General features: G+C 36.5%; 1 protein-coding gene across 7 annotated transcripts in view; it reads left to right on the top strand.

Annotated features, from left to right (window-relative positions):
- The window catches only part of PDE7A (phosphodiesterase 7A), a 78769-nt gene extending 62539 nt beyond the window's left edge, over window positions 1-16230 (top strand). For 3 of the 7 annotated variants that reach the window (XM_075494736.1, XM_075494740.1, XM_075494738.1), the window contains 9 exons: window positions 1623-1686; window positions 4023-4118; window positions 7373-7473; window positions 9350-9481; window positions 9804-9895; window positions 10533-10677; window positions 11557-11653; window positions 12677-12757; window positions 14115-16229. In XM_075494736.1, the coding sequence (XP_075350851.1) occupies window positions 1623-1686; window positions 4023-4118; window positions 7373-7473; window positions 9350-9481; window positions 9804-9895; window positions 10533-10677; window positions 11557-11653; window positions 12677-12757; window positions 14115-14326 (1020 nt within the window). In that variant the 3' untranslated portion in view covers window positions 14327-16229. Of the gene's footprint in view, window positions 1-1622; window positions 1687-4022; window positions 4119-7372; window positions 7474-9349; window positions 9482-9803; window positions 9896-10532; window positions 10678-11556; window positions 11654-12676; window positions 12758-14114 lie in introns of all 7 variants that reach the window. The other 4 variants (XM_075494739.1, XM_075494735.1, XM_075494741.1 and 1 more) reach the window with 3 other exon arrangements.
- The last annotated feature ends 1295 nt before the right edge of the window (window positions 16231-17525 follow it).

The following is a 17525-nucleotide window of genomic DNA, read 5'->3' as shown; positions in this document are numbered from 1 at the left end:
GTATACAACTGTATCTTATGTTAAGAGGTAGTGCAGCCAAATACAAATTTTAAGCATGTGTGTTTTTTATATATATATACGTGTGTGTGTGTTTATATATGTCTATATCTTAATAAAGTCCAGCCAAAATTACCTGGTTTCTAACAAACTCCTTCACCTCCCACAAGTTTACTGGGATGATTTTCAGAGCTTATATGGCTAGCAGTTTTTTTTAATAACTCTAGTGAATGGAGGATGCACTGTAATAACTGAAGAAAAAGTGAAGACAGAAAAATGTAACTGTATTTAAGAAATGTAATGGAGCAGTTTGGACAACTGTTATCCCCCCCCTCCCTTTTCCTTTTTAGTCTAACCTCATTACTGAACATCTGGAAGAGTGACTAATACTGAAAACTCAATAAAATGCGTAAATAGATTTATCAGAAGATTATTACGCCAAACTGACTTTTTCTTTGGTAGGCAATTCTTCTAGAAAAGAAAAGTGTGATAGCTCTAATATACCCATGCTGCAGTAAAGCATACTGGGAAGATGCACAGTACTAAAAGAATAGTTGGATGAAGGCTAGTGAACTGGGGACAGAGGATGGATAGAGCTGAAGGGGAATGAGCAGGCAAAGTTTACAGGTTATTCAGGATCCCAAAGGCTGTGTCTTAATGATTGTTTTGTAAAGCTGCTTGTTCATAATCTTGATGTAGAAAAGGAGTATGCTTATAACGCAGTGTATCCATATGGCACATAATCAGGCTGCAGTTTAGGAAGAACCCAATAACCTGGAGGATGGATTTAAAAATACGTACATTTAATTAAACAGCAGAAAGATCTTGTTAATGCTGTTTGTTTCTTCTGGCAGCTGGGTTTTAGTGGCTGGTGGAGAAAAGCTAGAACGTAGTAATTGGATCACGAAACAGCTCTACCAATCTAATGAGAATAGGAGAAGGCAAGTATCCGTTGTAAAACGTGCTGGGCAGGTATTTCTGATAGAGATAGGGGAAGCAAGGATTATGACTGCTGAACTCTGATGAGGCCTCGAGTGCTGTTTGCTGTTCTTGTTCATCCTTGTTGCTGGAAGAACAGTTCATGTGCAGCAGCTGTGAAGAACTGCTAGTTCAGTGAGGTGGAAAGTCAAAAGCCGGTTGCTTAAAACAGAAATTAAAAGCTTGGCTCGTATGTCTAGTAAAGCATCTAGATATTATTTCTCTTCTATAAACAACAAGGGAAAGAGAGAAACGGAGGTGAAGGACTACACAGAGATTAACTATTAGCTCATTGCAAAAATTAAAAGTGGAAGAAGTCTGAACACAGAGTTACTCTGTCATACTGTTTCTGGTTTTAACCTAATTGTTTTAAATTTTATTTCTTTTAAGAAATTGACTAAAGGATGAAGGGAAAATCTCAAGCCAGTACTGTTAAGACACTTCTTGTATTTCAGTTTTTCAATTTACAACATGTATTTTAAAGTTTTCCAGTTATCAGACAAATTTAATTATTATTTTAATACTATTTTTTGTATATAGAAATTCTAAGACTTCCATCAGTCTCTGAAATCTTAAATACTCCTCTGGGCTATGGGAAGATAGGCATATGCTGAGAAAAAAGTGATAGCTTTTGTGTTTTCTTTCAGTGTATGCTGGAGAAGGTTGGAAATTGGAATTTTGATATTTTTCTTTTTGATAGACTGACAAATGGTGAGTTTACTTTTGCTCTTTCATTTGTGTTTTATCTGTTAGCATTATTTAACTATTGCTCTTACATTGTGGTATGTGATTGCTTGTTCACTAAAAAGCACAAATTTCATGAAGTAGTACTTTTTGATTTAATAGTCTTTAATCTAAATCCTAGTTTGCCTGGTCGCTCTGTTAAAATACCATTACTGTCAGTACTGATAATAATAATTAATTTGTAGAAGAGGCCCTTCTTGTACTCTGTAGGTTGCTGTTCTTTCTTAGTAATTTGAAGTGGTGATTTGGTATAAATTAATAAATCATTTTGCTAACTTAGTCTTTTTTTAATTATGGAATGCTGGTAATTTATATGGTTGTGTCCAAAAGGTCATTTATATTGAACAAGTATTTTTCTGATTAAATTTAATGTTAGATAGAATAGTTCTATTACTTTACAGTACAATAAGAAGGCATGTTAGTGTGAATTCATTATAATTATGACATATAACAATACCTAGAGAATTAGGAGTTGAGCAGACAGAAGCTGCTGTACACATAGCTTGCACAAAATACAAAAAGGAAGAGAATATTATGGTTCGTTTAGTACACCTGTTACAAATAGTGGTAGGAAGTACAGAAGTAGTTGGTTTAAAAAAAAAATCAAAGTATTGTTTAAGTTATGGACAGACAGAAAAGAGATCTGTAAATGTGCTGGAAAGGAGGAGGGAGGGCTGCTGCAGTGGGTATAGGGAAGTTTTGTATTATAATCACAGCAATGGAAGCTGAGTTTTGAATAGAATGGAAGGAGGAGATGAGCGAGTCCAGCACCACAGCAACATTTGTGCCAGTGTGGGAAGCGAATGGAGGGCAGCTCTTGCAGGTTTTTACATCAGTCAAGTGGAGTTGGTAGCAGAGATGCAGTTAGTGTTTCAAGTTGGCAGAAAGAAACAGAAATGAAGTTCAGAAAGGAAAATATGGCACCAAAAGATAATTTTCTCTCCTGTTCTGTTAAAGGGATGCTTGGCTTAATCTAGTGTAAAAGCAGTATCCTCACAGTTTGATTTAATACAGAAATGGCTATAAAAAATGAAAACTGAGGATTTTTACAAATAGAATGTTTATATAGGTAGATAAACTTGAGACTAGTTAACAGTAATAAAAAGCTATGTGTGCGAGTTAACCTGTTTGTAAGCATAGCTTATATCAGATGAGTTTCAGATGGAAGTAATCTGAAATCATCCTTTTTATATGAGGCCTTCTCTACCTTTTAAATATGCTTTTTTCAAATACATTTTCGATACTACCAGTACAGCTTCTGTTGTGGAAGCCTTTCTATACCATCCTCTTTGCATCCTAATTTGGTCATTTTAGGAGGACATTTTGAACAGGCAGTCTTGTTCTTGAAAGTTTGTAAGGGGAGAATGCTGTATATGAAACTCTGCTTGATGAACTGCCCTGGATGAGCCTGTAAGAAACAAGCTACTCAGTAAAAGTTGTTTGAAGACTTGTGTATCTTATTGCGAGAAAGTGGCGTGCACGCGCAAGTACTTCAAGCCTAGTAGTAACCTAGATTTAGCAAAAATTTTTGTCCTTTTGTACCTCAGTTTCTGTCTGTGCTAGGTTAATTCCTGCTAAATTAAGATTGTCAGAGTCAATGTACCGAAACTGAGTTATCTGCCACTATGTATTGTTTGCAGAGTAAATAAGCAAGCTACTTCAAGGAAACATTTGCAAGCTACTTCTGTCTCTTAGTTTTACTTGGTTACCGCTGCAAGTGATAGCAATACTACAGCTATGAGTAGGTGAAGTACACTGTAAGCTTGTAATGGTATAGATTTCCTAGAGAAACTTAAAACTTCTTCTTTGAGTTCTCGGTGAAATAAGGAGTAGTTTAGTAAAATACATGATAAAAATGAGAGATATAGCATATGTATAATGTACACTAATTGATAGTGTTGGTTAGCTTTTTCCTTTGCCTGTTATTTTTGTATTCAGTTTTAAACTGTATGTCTGTTTATAAAAATCATGATGCAACATACCACAAAGTTGAATACCATTGTAACAGGTTTGCACGTTCAAACCTTTTGCTTTTTTAATGTTCAGTAACATTTTCCTCTTATCAGTTGACAGTGGACAATTGGTGAATGCATTATAATTATGCAAAAACACTGGTGATTACTAGAGGAGATAGCTAATGGAATCTTGTCATGCAGTAAGATTTAAGTATTTATCATAAATTGGTGTAGAGAAATTTGCTTGTATAATTTTTGTGACCAATTTGTTTGAAATAATACATTTCTTATGAAAGAGTCACTGATTTCATGGCTTCCAATGAATTAGTATTTTCATCTTATTTTTAGGAAACAGTCTAGTCAGCTTAACCTTTCATCTGTTTAATCTTCATGGACTAATTGAACACTTCCAGTTAGATACGATGAAACTTCGTAGATTTTTGGGTAAATACAGCTTTTTATTATGATGAATATTGCTGTTTATCCGCATTTTTATACCTTAACTGAAGTGCTGGTTACAGTTTAGCAATAAGGTTTGAAGAGTACTGATGCAGTCCAGATTGTGCAGTGATTTAAATTATATTGATTGAGACAATCTCTCAAAGTTTCTATGAGTATAGAAATCTCCATGTTAAATCCAAGCAAGTATTACCAAGTTTAGTAGTTTTGTAGCAGATGCTGTATTGTATTTATTAAATCTAAATAATCAGGAATATATGTGACATTGTGTGACATTTTTATTGGGAAAGGTTAGACAGCTCCTTTCTTTGTTTTGATTTTCAGTTCTCTCTTAATTTCCAAAGTTCATGATATAGTTTCCTAACTGTGTTGAACATGCCAGCTTGGCCGTATTTAATGGTGCCAATTTGATGCTATCTCTTGCTTGCTCAAACTCTCCTACAAATAAGCACTGTACTGTGTGGGCATACTTTCTTCATACACAAAGTGGAACACAATTTTACTCGAATGTTTGGGCCTGTGGCAGTGGAATGCTTCAACAGAAACAATTGTAAATATGATGTAGAATATTCAAACCAAGTGGTACTTTCACTTGACAGCTGAAAGAGCTGTCTTTCTGTATCCCCATACCATAGACACAAACGCTGGTGTGAGACTTCCTTCCTTTGGTTCTTCTGTGAACAGTACCTTCTATTTAATTTTGTGGAGTGGGATGCTTTTTTTAACTAAGCAGGAGAAACAAGTTTCTGGTCCCTTTTAGCAGGCTTTCACAGTTTCAAAGAAAACAATTTTGTGGTTACAAAGCCTGTCATTTAACAGAAATCACATTTGGAAGGCTTTTCTCCCCTTTCAAATAAGAGAATGTTTTTGTTTTCATCATTTAGTTCTTTCAGCTTTAAAAAAATTTACTTCTGTCTTGCATTTCGTGTTGTTTTAAAGTGGACTCAATTCCTTCCAGTTGTAAAACAAGAGATCAGCTGACTTTGAGGACTGATATATTGGAATGTAAAGAAAATTATTATAGAAGCCTGGTCTTAGGCTACTCAAGTTGTAACTGAGTGTGTTTTGTCTTTCTCATCTTGCTTCCTGATTAGTTGAGATTTAACAAAAGACAGTACTTGAAATGAAAGACCAGTTAGGAATAACTGGATTAGTTAAATGGCTATCAAAAGACAACAATAGTCTTAACTACATATGACTACTCAAAGCCAATAAGTCACTAAAATGAGATTAGACTTGGAAGAAAGCAAAATTTTATTCTAACTTTGAAACTCACCACTTTTCCCTTATCATTAATGCCTTCTACTTAATAGCAGTAAGAAAAACATTTCTTAGATCTGTCCTAGCTCATCTGTCCAATCAAGGAACCTTTCTTCCAAATACAGCTTCTTCGCGTGAACCCAATTAATTCTCTTCTTTTGCTACCTCTTATACCCTAGTCCAAAGTTATCTGAAGATCCAATTCCAGAAGACTAGGACAGCTCAAGTGGTCCATAGTGCCACAAAAAGTTCACTTCATTTGAGAACTTACTGGAATCTTTTTAAGGAGAGAAATTTGATTTTAGTCCTTAGTAGGATCTCAACATTTTATTTGTGTGTATGTGTGTGTGTATATATATCTCACATATGTATGTTTGTGTGTGTATATATGTTTGTTTATACACATACACAGTCTTTCTGTGATTTCCAAAGGTTACTTGGAGATGTGTGTGTGTGTGTATATATCTCTCTCTCACATATGTGTGTGTGTGTATATATGTTTGTTTATACACATACACAGCCTTTCTATGATTTCCAAAGGTTACTTGGAGATGTGTCTCCTCCTACTGTGTGTTTTCAAGTTCTTATTCCAGACCCGACAAAGGGGAAAGAAAATCCAAAGTTCTATGTTCCTGGAAACATAGGGTTGTTGTGCCATTCTAGTTCTGGCAAACTGTGATCAAAATATTGTTCTAGGTCTACTTTATTAAAATAAATAAGTTAAGAAAATTGTAAACTTCAGGTAGCTGGAGCAGTTTATGAAACCACAAAAAATTGAGGAGTAAGCCAAGGACATCCTGATTCATGCACTGGATGTGAGCAATAGGTGAAAGGGAGTTCTACTGCACATTAATAGTGCCTGAAGATGCTTATTTTAGTTATTTTCCATATGAGGTGTCAGCTATGCATTGAGTACTGTTGAGATTACATGATGGTTACAGTATTTTGACTTTTCATGAGCCACAGCTCTTCACAAATACCATGGCAGTAATGCTCTAACATTACAGTCACAATTCCATGGAGGGTACTGGCTTGTAAACTGAGTAGGAAAAGAGGTTGTGGGCATGTTTGCTTGAATGGGACTGACAGACTGTGGTCAGCCAAGAAAATGTTTTTGGTTTTGGTTTTTGGGGTTTTTTTCATGTTTGCTTGAAAGAGCTAATGTGTCGTATCAGGCAAAACTTTAGAATAAGTTTGATTGCTGTGCTTCAGATCTTCTCCCCCTCCATCCTTTTTAACATTATAGTTCTTTTACTCTACGTATTCAAGCTAATGTGCATGTCCTTTAAAGTATTCTACCTATAATATTTAAAGACAGCCAGGAAGATGGAGGAGAGAGGAGGAAAGCAAGGAGGAAGTTAAATAGGGAATATTAAATCTAGGAATGGTTAGTCAGACCATCATCTAAATGAGATTCTTTTCTAAATTGCATATAGGCTTAAATTTGCCTCAGTACAAGTATGAGAAGATGCCTAAACTATGTAGAGGTGGCTTCCCATGACCACTCTCCTGAAGGGGAAAGAAAAGCACTTCATATGACAGGAAAGCAGTGCCTAATTCCTCTGATCCTGTCTGTTTTCAAGGCATGATATGAAGTCATCCTGATGCTTTGGTAAATAGTATCATCTTCATTTTGTATTCCAGGTTGCCTCAACATTCAGACAGGCTAGATTATCAAAAAGAGCCTTTCCTAGGAAGTTGTCGAAGTATCTCAGATTATATATTGATTTCAAGTTGTTTAATTTTTGCTCTGAGATGACTTTATATGTAGTTGATTTCCTTTAGAAATTACTGTTTCTTCACATAAAAATCTTTTATACCTGGGTCTTGGTTCAACTGACAATTTATTGACTTTGACGCTTTTATGTGTATGTAACTTGTGATATTGCATATTTCTGTGCCTAACAAGGACATATAAAATGGTACTTGAAAAAAATTGCTGTTTTATTTAAATTTGGATATTTGTTATTTTCCTGCAGTTATGGTTCAAGAAGATTATCACAGTCAAAACCCTTATCATAATGCAGTTCATGCTGCTGATGTGACTCAGGCCATGCACTGTTACTTAAAAGAGCCCAAGGTAAGGGAGCGTTCTCACTTTCTGTATGTACACATGATGTAAAATACATGTATTTGTGTGTGTGCATATAAATGGATTGTGTGCACATACATACTACATATATGTGTATATGCACACACTTTTTATTAAAAACAAATCCCAAAACCCAAAAAACCCCCCCACTTTTTGAACACAAAAAGGTGGGGGAGGAATCTCCATGTTGCTGAGGCTGTGGGTTCACACTTAGCAGTATGCTTTTTCTTTTTTCCCCTCTTCTGAGCTGGCATTGTCTTTTGTATGACTTCATGTTGAACCAGAGAGGGAATTGATTAAGATTGCAGCTGTTTAACATAGCACTGTGCCCCAAGACATTTACATAGAATCACAGCCTGAGTCAGAGCTGGTGATAATAAAACGTGTGTATTCATGGTTTTGGGTGGGTTTTTTTGTTTGGTGGTTGTTTTTTCCTCCAGAAACTACTGTTACCCTTGCTTTGCTCATCTTTGATGTTAATGAATAATATGCTTTTGCTAGAGGCAAGACATCAGGAGTTCTCTTTGGCCTTTCTTTCTAAAAAAGGGCAGTGTGACAGACCTGAAAGAGCTGAGCTAGTTGAGTGTTTGTTTCTTATTACTTGGGCTGCTGGCAGTCCACTGTAAGTGATGTCTTGGACAATTTCAGGGCTAAATCCTGTCCTTCTGTATTAAATTGAAAACTGTAGTGCGCTCTAGCCAGTTGAGAAGTTGTCTACCTTGATGTAGAATATCACCAATCTGGTATTCTCTTGAATAGCATAGCTCTTTATTCTGCTTCTGAGGTAAAAACAAGTAAGTTCTGGCTCCATAGATGTTTTTCAGAGGCTCTTTGCCCACTCCTCCCACTCAGTTTCTCAGTGCTGCTCTCAGATCAATTGTTGGTGCAGTGAGCCAAATCAGAGCTTATACATGATGAGCTTTTTTGATGGCATGCAGTTTGGAAGCTCTGAGCATTTTTTATTTAATACTCGTGATGGAAGTTTTGTAATGCTTCGGATACAAGTATAGACTTTGTATTTTTAGTAACATATACAGCTACTGGTTCTGTTGCACCAAAGTACATTATAAACATGTGAGGCGTGATAGATGGCAAATGCAACAGGGAATATAAACTTGCTGCGTTTCACTTTTGTGCAGGCAGAACTGTCCTTTCTGGTTTAGTGAGAGCAAGACTTTATTACTGAGTTTAACTCTCAGACCTCCCAACCAGAAGTAGTAACAGCTCTGAACAGTGAAAATAAGTCTGTGCAGTTTCATGCTGAGTTAATCGACATGTACATACTTCTTGAAAATATTTATTTTTGGTAGATTTTCCTTCTTCAGTTCTTTTCCTGGTAGACTTTGAAATATAATTTTGCGTAAGAGTAGAAATCCATTCTGAGCAATTCTAAGGTCTTCCGGAGCATTAGTTTCTTCCTTCTAAGATGAAAGATTTTTATGTTGTTTTGAAATATACCCTGTATTTAAAGCAGAATTGAAACATACAGAAAGACTTGGTAAATGAGATGGAGAGCTAATTTTAAGAATTTGCTGCTTTTACAGGATCTGGTTAGAAATAGTATTTCATTACAAGCCAGAAAGTAGCATTTTGTATGCCAGCATTTTTTTAAGGCTGAACCTTCCCATTCAGAAAGAATAATGCTTAAACCATTGTTGAAATTTTGTAGCTTTGGCGGGGGCGGGGGGGGGGGGGGAATACTGTGAAAAGTCAGTGGAATATTAGTTTTACATTATTTTTTTCTGAGTTTCTATTGGCTTTTAATTACTAAAAAAAAAAAAAAAAAAAAGTGACACTCATGCACTTTTTCTATGGGCATACTTGCATTGCTAACAGAATAACATTTGTTGCTATTATCTTACAGCTTTCCAAATCTTTAACTCCATGGGATGTTCTGCTCAGCTTAATAGCAGCTGCCACACATGATTTGGATCACCCAGGTGTTAACCAACCTTTCCTAATTAAAACAAACCATTACTTAGCAACTTTATATAAGGTAAGGACAAAATCGGCTGTTTTGTTAAAACCAAGTTTGGAGAATGCCTGGGGAGTACAGAAAAGGAGTATAAATTGTGATGTGTTTAACTAGTGGTAGGTTTGAATCCAGACATTTTTTCCTAGCTACTAGGATAAAAAAATGTGCAAGCTAACAAAGTATTCAGGATTTGTGAGTTTTAACCTCCTTGGAAAAAAAAAGAAAAGAAAGAAAAACACCACCCCCAAAACCCAATGAAACTCTGGTACTGCTCTTAGTATATGGCTCTTCAGTTTAAGAAAAAGTCATTGATTGATGCCTGTAATAACCTTTTCATTCGCAGAATACCTCAGTATTAGAGAACCATCACTGGAGATCAGCAGTGGGGTTGCTGAGAGAGTCTGGTTTATTTGCACATATGTCATTAGAAAACAGGTATGTTTATACAAAATAGTATAGGTTAGTTTAAGGTGTAAGCAAGCTGTCACTTAAGTAAGACGGCCTTGCAAAACAAGCTAAATTACTGCATGGCAGTTCTGAATACAAAACATAGATTGTGATCTATTTTAAGAATTCCTGGATACCATGCTGTTGGAGTAGAGCAGTTCATGGTGCAATGTGATATTTGGAAAATAACATTTACTGCGAGCACACTGAAGAAGTGTATTCATATAGTCAAGCACCCATTTAGATTAAACTTGGCAGCCTTTTCTCGTTCTGCCACCACAACTGTAGTTTAAAATAGATCCTCTTCACCTACTTTAACAAGAAATAAGCTTCAAACAATTAGTTTGTGCATTTTTAAGAAAAAAAAGGGGGAGGGGGGGAGGGGCCTAAAAACTGGTTTAGTCTTCCTGAAAGCTTCCAGTGAAACATCCTGGTATTTCTATGGATGTTGTAGGAATTTTTCAGAGAGGGAAAACAACAACAACAAAAAGAAACAATTCAGTGAAAATGCTGATTATAAAGCTTGTATTTGTATAATAATGAATATGATAAAAAGACATGTAAATCTAGTAATGGCTGTTCTTAATTGTTATGCTTTTTGAATGTCTGGTATCACTAATTTCAGGCAGCTGATGGAAAGCCAGATAGGTGATCTCATTCTTGCCACAGACATCAGTCAGCAAAATGAGTATCTGTCCATGTTTCGATCCCATTTGGATAGAGGAGACCTATGTTTAGAGAATGCGAACCATCGTCACTTCATTTTACAGGTGATCTTTTTGAAATTTTTTGTAATATTTTTGAAAACATCATTTTAGCATCAAAAATAACTTACTTAAAATGCTAAATACTACTTCTTCCAGACAATCTCCTACTTTCAAAATGAAGTAGAAATATCTTTTAGTAATTTTGTTTCATTACAAAAAGGTTGTTCCCTCCACTTCAATCTCCCCCCCTCCCAGCGCTTCTCCCAAGTGATGTTGTGTGTTGGTAAGTCTGATAGCTTAGAGCTGATAAACCAAGGAGAGTTGTGTTTCTAAAATAAGGTGTAGTTCTTATGATGATTCCAGTGCAGTCTCAGAACTGTGCAATGCTTTGTCAGAATCTACTTCAGGAAAGGAAAGCGCTATTCTTGTAAGTCAGTTTGCAGCTGTGTTAGAGAGGTTTAGCAAGCTTTAAAAAAAAAAGCCTTGAGAGTCTCTTTAGGTTTATAAAAATGTTTATTATTAGGTTCATATTGTGGACTATAAAAGAAAGTGGACAAAGAGACAAGTTCAGTCCTGTGCAAACCATTATTAAAAATGTGAACTTCAGAGCCAGAAATGCAAAATACTGTTTGCTTACTTTGACATTTCTTTTTTTGAATGTATAGTTGTCTCCTGTACTAGTGAATATACTAAATATAGTGCCCCTGAAATACTTTCACTTGACTAAATTTCCATATTACTCAGAGATGATCATGAGATCTGCTAGTTCCCTGAGCATTTCTTAAATATGATTATAGAACATAACTTTAGACTAAAGAAGCACAAATGGTAGGTAGGTTTGTTATTCACAAAACTTAAAATAAACTGCTGTCAGGAAATAAATAATTACAGATGCTTCTGTTGGAGGGAGAGGTGATCTAACACTGTATCTTAACTTACTAGATGGCTTTGAAGTGTGCTGATATTTGTAATCCATGTCGGACGTGGGAGCTGAGTAAGCAGTGGAGTGAAAAAGTAACAGAGGAGTTCTTCCATCAAGGCAAGTAAGAGTAGAAGTATCTGTTGGTACATAATATATTTACACTGTGGAGAGAGCGACAATGAGTCATAGCTGCTTGCAAATAAAGGGATTTATATTTAGGACTAATAGAGATTTACAGTACAGTGTGGGATTTTTTTACTTTCATGGGTTGTACTTCTTGCAAAAGGTCGGTGTTACTAAAACCCAACGAAGAATCTGCTTAGAATCTGAATCTAGAATGGCTGATTCAATAGGTCCTTCAGCCCAAAAGGTGCTTCAGATGAATGATTATGCTCACTTTAAATTTACCTAGTGGTTTCAGTAAACTATGAAATATATTCATCATGTACCTTCAATATTTAAACTTTGGCTGTGAGGCCTGTTGGTAAGCAGGTGAGAGCTAGGGAGGAGATTTTTAGTCACCATGCAGTTAATGCTACTTACGTATGTAAGCAGTTAATAAAGCTTTTAATTGACAAATGGAGTGAATTTCCTCCATTACTATTAAGTTGTTTTAATAGTAAAATAAAGTGTGCTTCTCCTTTTTAAGGCTAGTTTAGCTGACTTGAGACATGCTAATTTGTGTATGGGGAACAGGCTGCTTTATTTGGTGCTAATCATGTGAAGCTTATTGTTAGATAAAGGTGATGGGGAAGCAGAACAACAAATGGGCTTCGGTGAGAAATTCCTGAAGGCTAAGCTATTCTCTTCCACATTGCTAAGGGGGGGATCTTGATTTGTTATTTCTATGGCAGTCTAGGAGGTTTTGCAAGGAAGTGTGTTAATCCTTCGGGAAACCTGTGATTTGATGGTTTTTCTTTAATTATTGTTTGATGAAAAATACAAAGTACTGTTAGTCTCACCAACAGACCTACTTGATTTTTTGGGGGAGATGAGGGAAGGAAGTAAATGCATTCAATCTGCTGCAAGATACCATCCTTGTTAACCAACTTGCACATCTCACTTCTATCAGTGTTTGATGATTCCGTTTGGGTCTGGACTTGATGACTTAATAGTTGTATTACACTTTTATTTCTTTAGGAGATATTGAAAAAAAGTATCACTTGGGTGTGAGTCCACTTTGTGACCGACAGACGGAAACTATTGCCAACATCCAGATTGGTAACTGCAGTTCAATTTATTTTAGCACACTTCTTTCAGGATGCAATTTGAAAAAAGTACCTTTTAGATACATTTCCTAGAGGTTATACATGCTTTGTGTGTGTGTGTGGCAGCACTTCGTTACAAAGAGCAAGTTTTTTCAATTTGCTGTATAACATTCCTCCCTTGAATTGAGTGTTTACGAAAGGTGCTGCACTGACAGTCCTGGAGACCGAAGCCCCTGTGTTTTCTCACAGAGCAGGTACAGCAGGGGATGCAGCTGTCTGACTTCCTGTGCTGCTGCCCAGAGCTTTCCTCATCTGAAGTGGCCAGTTTGGGAAGAAGGGGAGTGTTCATTATTCCCTTGTCCGTGCAGTCTCGGGTGCCTTTCGCAGCGAGGTTGCCGCAAAGGGGTTCCAGCTCTCTGGGTTTAGCTCTCTGGAATGTTAGCATTCCTTTTCAATGCAGCCTTAAAAAGGGTGGTGGGCAGAGATTTGATGGAGAACTGTGGATAGCCATTATATTAAATTTTTGCTAACTTGAGTTGAAGTTAAAATAGCAAAAGGGCTGACTTTTTATAGTTATCTTTTAAATAAAGTTGTTCATGTAGATTGAATGAGACTCAATTAAAAACATGGTAAAGAAAATAATCAATTTAACAAACATAATAACATTAGCGCTTGAAATTAGAGACAAAAAATGATCTGTTCAATGAGCTGCACTGTTTTAATTTAGAATGTTAGGAAATCATACATTTCTGTCATTGACAGATTCAATTTTGGGATTCTTACCATTGAATTTTTGGTTCATGGAAATGGACACTATAAACAAACGCACATGCACATACACACAAACCTGTATATAAATGTTTGTATGTTGATCTGTGGCTTTTTGTTTAAAAAATTCTGATTTGTGTTTTTTCAGTATTTTTAATCAGCTTTAATATTGTTAAAAGGATGGGGTTTTTTCCATGTACTATAGTTCAGTCTGCCTATGGGGTACTTTGTTATAAAATATGTCTTTTAGAAATTTAGGTTTTGTAAAGTAGTGTGACTTAGTTGCTGATGTTTAGATTCTCCCCCCATGTTTTCCAATATTTTCCTTTATTTAGTCATTGTTGTGAAAGAAAGGAGGTTAATTTCTAATCAAATATAATGCTGTTCTTTTGACTGACCAGTAAAATCTTCTACATTTTGAGATACTATTTTGTAAAGATGCCCTAAATATTGAAATGAATTTTTAAATGCATGCTGGAGAAGAACAGCCTGATGCATTGTTTATTTTTTGCTACTAAATTTTACTTAAAATATTTAGTTTGAGTGTGATTGTCCTGTTTTATTTTTTTCACTTGGATATGTTTGTTTGCTTGTTTTTGAAGGTTTTATGACCTACTTAGTGGAGCCACTGTTTGGGGAATGGGCCCGGTTTTCCAACACCAGGCTGTCACAGACAATGCTTGGCCACCTGGGACTGAACAAGGCTAGCTGGAAGGGAGTGCAGAGGGAACAGTCTGGCAGCGGTGACGATGTTGACCCCGCTTTTGAGGAAATGGACTCAGACATATTACCTCAGGAACCTCGATTGTCCTGACCTCAATCTTCATGACAAAACTGCCTCTTCTCGTGGTATCTGCACGGTTGGATTAAAGGAGATACTTGCCTGCCCAAGGTTTTGGTAAAATGGTAAAATGCCAGCATTATTTATTTCCAAGTTTTCCTTTGACACAGACCACTTGAACCAGAATTTTTTAAACTGCAAGATCTGAACATAGAGCAATATGCATACGCCTCAGTTGGTTTTCGTTCGGAACCTTGAATATGCAAAGCACAGCAGTGACTGAGCCTTGAAGGAACAGTACGAAAGCTTCATTGTGCCACACGGTTTTGATTTTCTGGTGAAATTTGGAATACGGTCTTCAAATCTAAGACTTGAGATGGATTGTTCCTCTTTCTTGGAATTTAGCAAGACTTGCATAAACGTGTTCAAAAGCATACCTTCCACTCAGTCCCTGTTTTAATACGGAAATGTGAAGTGCCCATCCTCTGCTGCCTCTGGCAAGACTTGATGTTTACAAATGTACTCTGAAACTATTGGTTCTAGACTTAACCTTTGCGCATGGCTGTGAAGGAACCACTAACTTGGTTTTTTTGCTTTTTTAAAAGAAAAAGATCAAATCTGAGACTGCAGCTCTTGTTTCTTTGGATGCCAGAAAAGCCTCCCATTTGCCATAATTTTGTTTGTGCACTGGGAACTGAGCATTCATCATAGAGCACAGCCAAGCTTTACTCCAGTGCTATATGGGAATGCAATTTTTTAACGGCGGAAAACACTTCTGAATTTGGGAAGGGAAGGGGTGGGGGTGGGGGGGGAGCGTCCGAACTGCATTGCGATTCTGCAGTGGAAACATCGCATGTTGTTTTCACTAGTGTACACTTGAACTGCACATGCAAGAAAAAGGTGGAATGTCTAAACACCATAATCAGCTCAGGGTATTTGCCAATCTGAAATAAAGTGGGATGGGAAGCGTGTCCTTCAGAACAAGGGTACAAATGCCCCTTTCGCTGCAGCGTGTGTGTATGTGTGGGTGTGTGAGTATGTTTGGGACGGGGGAGGGCGGGAGGGTACCGGGAAGGGTTTGAACGGCAGCATTTTTTTTTTTTTAATTTATTCTTTTAGAATGTGACAATTTCATGAACAGCCACATTGGGGAGGAAACTGTAACAAATTGCTACAGATGCCTTAAACTATGCACAAAGCTAAGTGACCAAATTTGTTTTTGATTTGAAAAATAATAATAAAAAAAAAGTGCATTGTTTACGTATTCCTCCCTCTACTGAAACGTTACCCACTAATGGGGTTTTGATGGGAAAAGGAGAAAATGTTTTTTAGGACAAAATTAAAGGACTAATTTTAAACTTAAAACATTCCATTTTTGTAATTTGTTTTACATTGTTTTAAGTACAGTAAGCACAACTGTAATCTAGTTTGAGAAACTGGTGCTTTCTTTTAGTTCATTTGTATTTCCCTGTTATTATTGTAAAAGACTGTTTATTAATTCTGTTTACAGTTTGTTGCAACAGCCATTTTTGGGAGAGAGCTTCAGCGTAAAGCCATTTGTAAAGGCTTTGCCATATTCATTTTAATATGTGCCTGTTGCTGTTAACTTTTAATTAATAAAAAAAAAATCTTTTCACATTATGCTCCTGTACATTTAAGTTACGACCGAGTCCAGCATTATGGAAAGGTAGCTAAGGTTGCAGTCAGCTTCCACTGTAAAACTAAGCCAACTCGTGGATTGGAAAAGACTAGTCCTCGTATGCCAAAATTTATTGCCTCTTGGAGCTTGGCCTTTTACTGTTTGAAAAGCAAATCCTGACTTACCTGATTGTTTCCCTTCTAAAATTAAGTTGTTTCTTATTCTTTCATGTTCCCTGAAGTAGTAACATTAATCTCAAAGTGGCCATGTTTAAAGAAATAAATTTATAATGAAACCATTTTTTCGAACCTGCGTGAACTTCCTTCCTTTGCTGTCAGTGCAAGTTCTTGCTGTTGTCTGACTTCAGCAGAGAAGGATCGAATGTGATGATGAGCTTTGGTTATAACTTGCAGTAACAGAAAAGCCTTATTTTAACAGGTGGTCTTTGAAAGGGTGATACTTGCCAGTGGTGTTTGGAGCTGTCAGGACAAAGAGGTAACGCCTGTGTGTGAGTAACTTACTACAGAGAGACTGCAGCTAGGCTTCCTTACAGCCTGTAGGGTGTGGAAAATTATTGATTCCTCTTCACCGTTTTCGAATAAAGCATATTCCAAGCCTGCAGCTATTTTCAAAACAACCACTAACATCAGTATCTGATGATGTCTTCTATGGCTCACATTTTTAAAAAAACATCATTTGGTTTAAGGACAGGGCCTCAACAGCAATATAAATTTTGCTACTTGTTACAGGCTATTTATAAGCATATTCTAATATGCCTTTTAATGAAAATTAAAACTAATGCATTTACAAATGTATATAGTAATATTTCAATATAATATTTATAAATGACCTGATTCTTGAACTTTGTGCAATCTTGCTGTCAGCAAGATTGATCTGCTGATAGGAACCAGTACAGCTTGTCAAGATGTTAGAGTAATATGTGAATAATTTTGTTCAGAGCCACCTTTCCTGGAAAGGGGCTTCTATCTTTTCCTACAAGACTGGATTTAGAAAAGACTGGTTCTAATCCCATCTATTAGTGTATTTCTGACATTTGACTGAATTTAAAAAAAAAAAAAATAAAATTAATGCCTTTTCTTGAACGTGCTCTCTAGAAATGCCTTCTACAAATCTACATGGAACGTCAACATTCCTACAGCTTAAACGTTTCACGTGAAAGCTGAGAGCGTACACGTGCCAGGAGCATACCTAATGCGCTACAACCGCTCACCCCACGTGAGTCCAGAAATGTGTTACGGGATGGAGGCCAGGTCCTGGCCATAAATTGTTAAAACAAGCTACAGATCTGCTCTTGGTGCACACCACTATTTGCTAACATACACAGACAGATACAAACAGGCCTTAGGTTATGTCTAAGGTCTCTGCCCGGTGTGTGTGAACGTCCTTAGTTTGAGCACCTCTGCTTGAGATGTTTTTCTGTGGGCAGTGGCATTGTGCATGTAAAAGATTTCAAGTAGAAAGATACAAATTAAGGTACAGAAAAGTATGAAATAAATGATTTGATGGCAGCTTTGTGATTTTATTTTCTTGTGCAGGTGACATTACCATAATTTTACATCACCAGTGTAAGGC

Source organism: Mycteria americana, chromosome 2 (assembly GCF_035582795.1).
Source record: "Mycteria americana isolate JAX WOST 10 ecotype Jacksonville Zoo and Gardens chromosome 2, USCA_MyAme_1.0, whole genome shotgun sequence".
In the NCBI taxonomy this organism is placed as follows: Eukaryota; Metazoa; Chordata; class Aves; order Ciconiiformes; family Ciconiidae; genus Mycteria; species Mycteria americana.
Note: the sequence above shows the minus strand (reverse complement) of the source record. Positions and strands in the feature narration are given on the sequence as shown.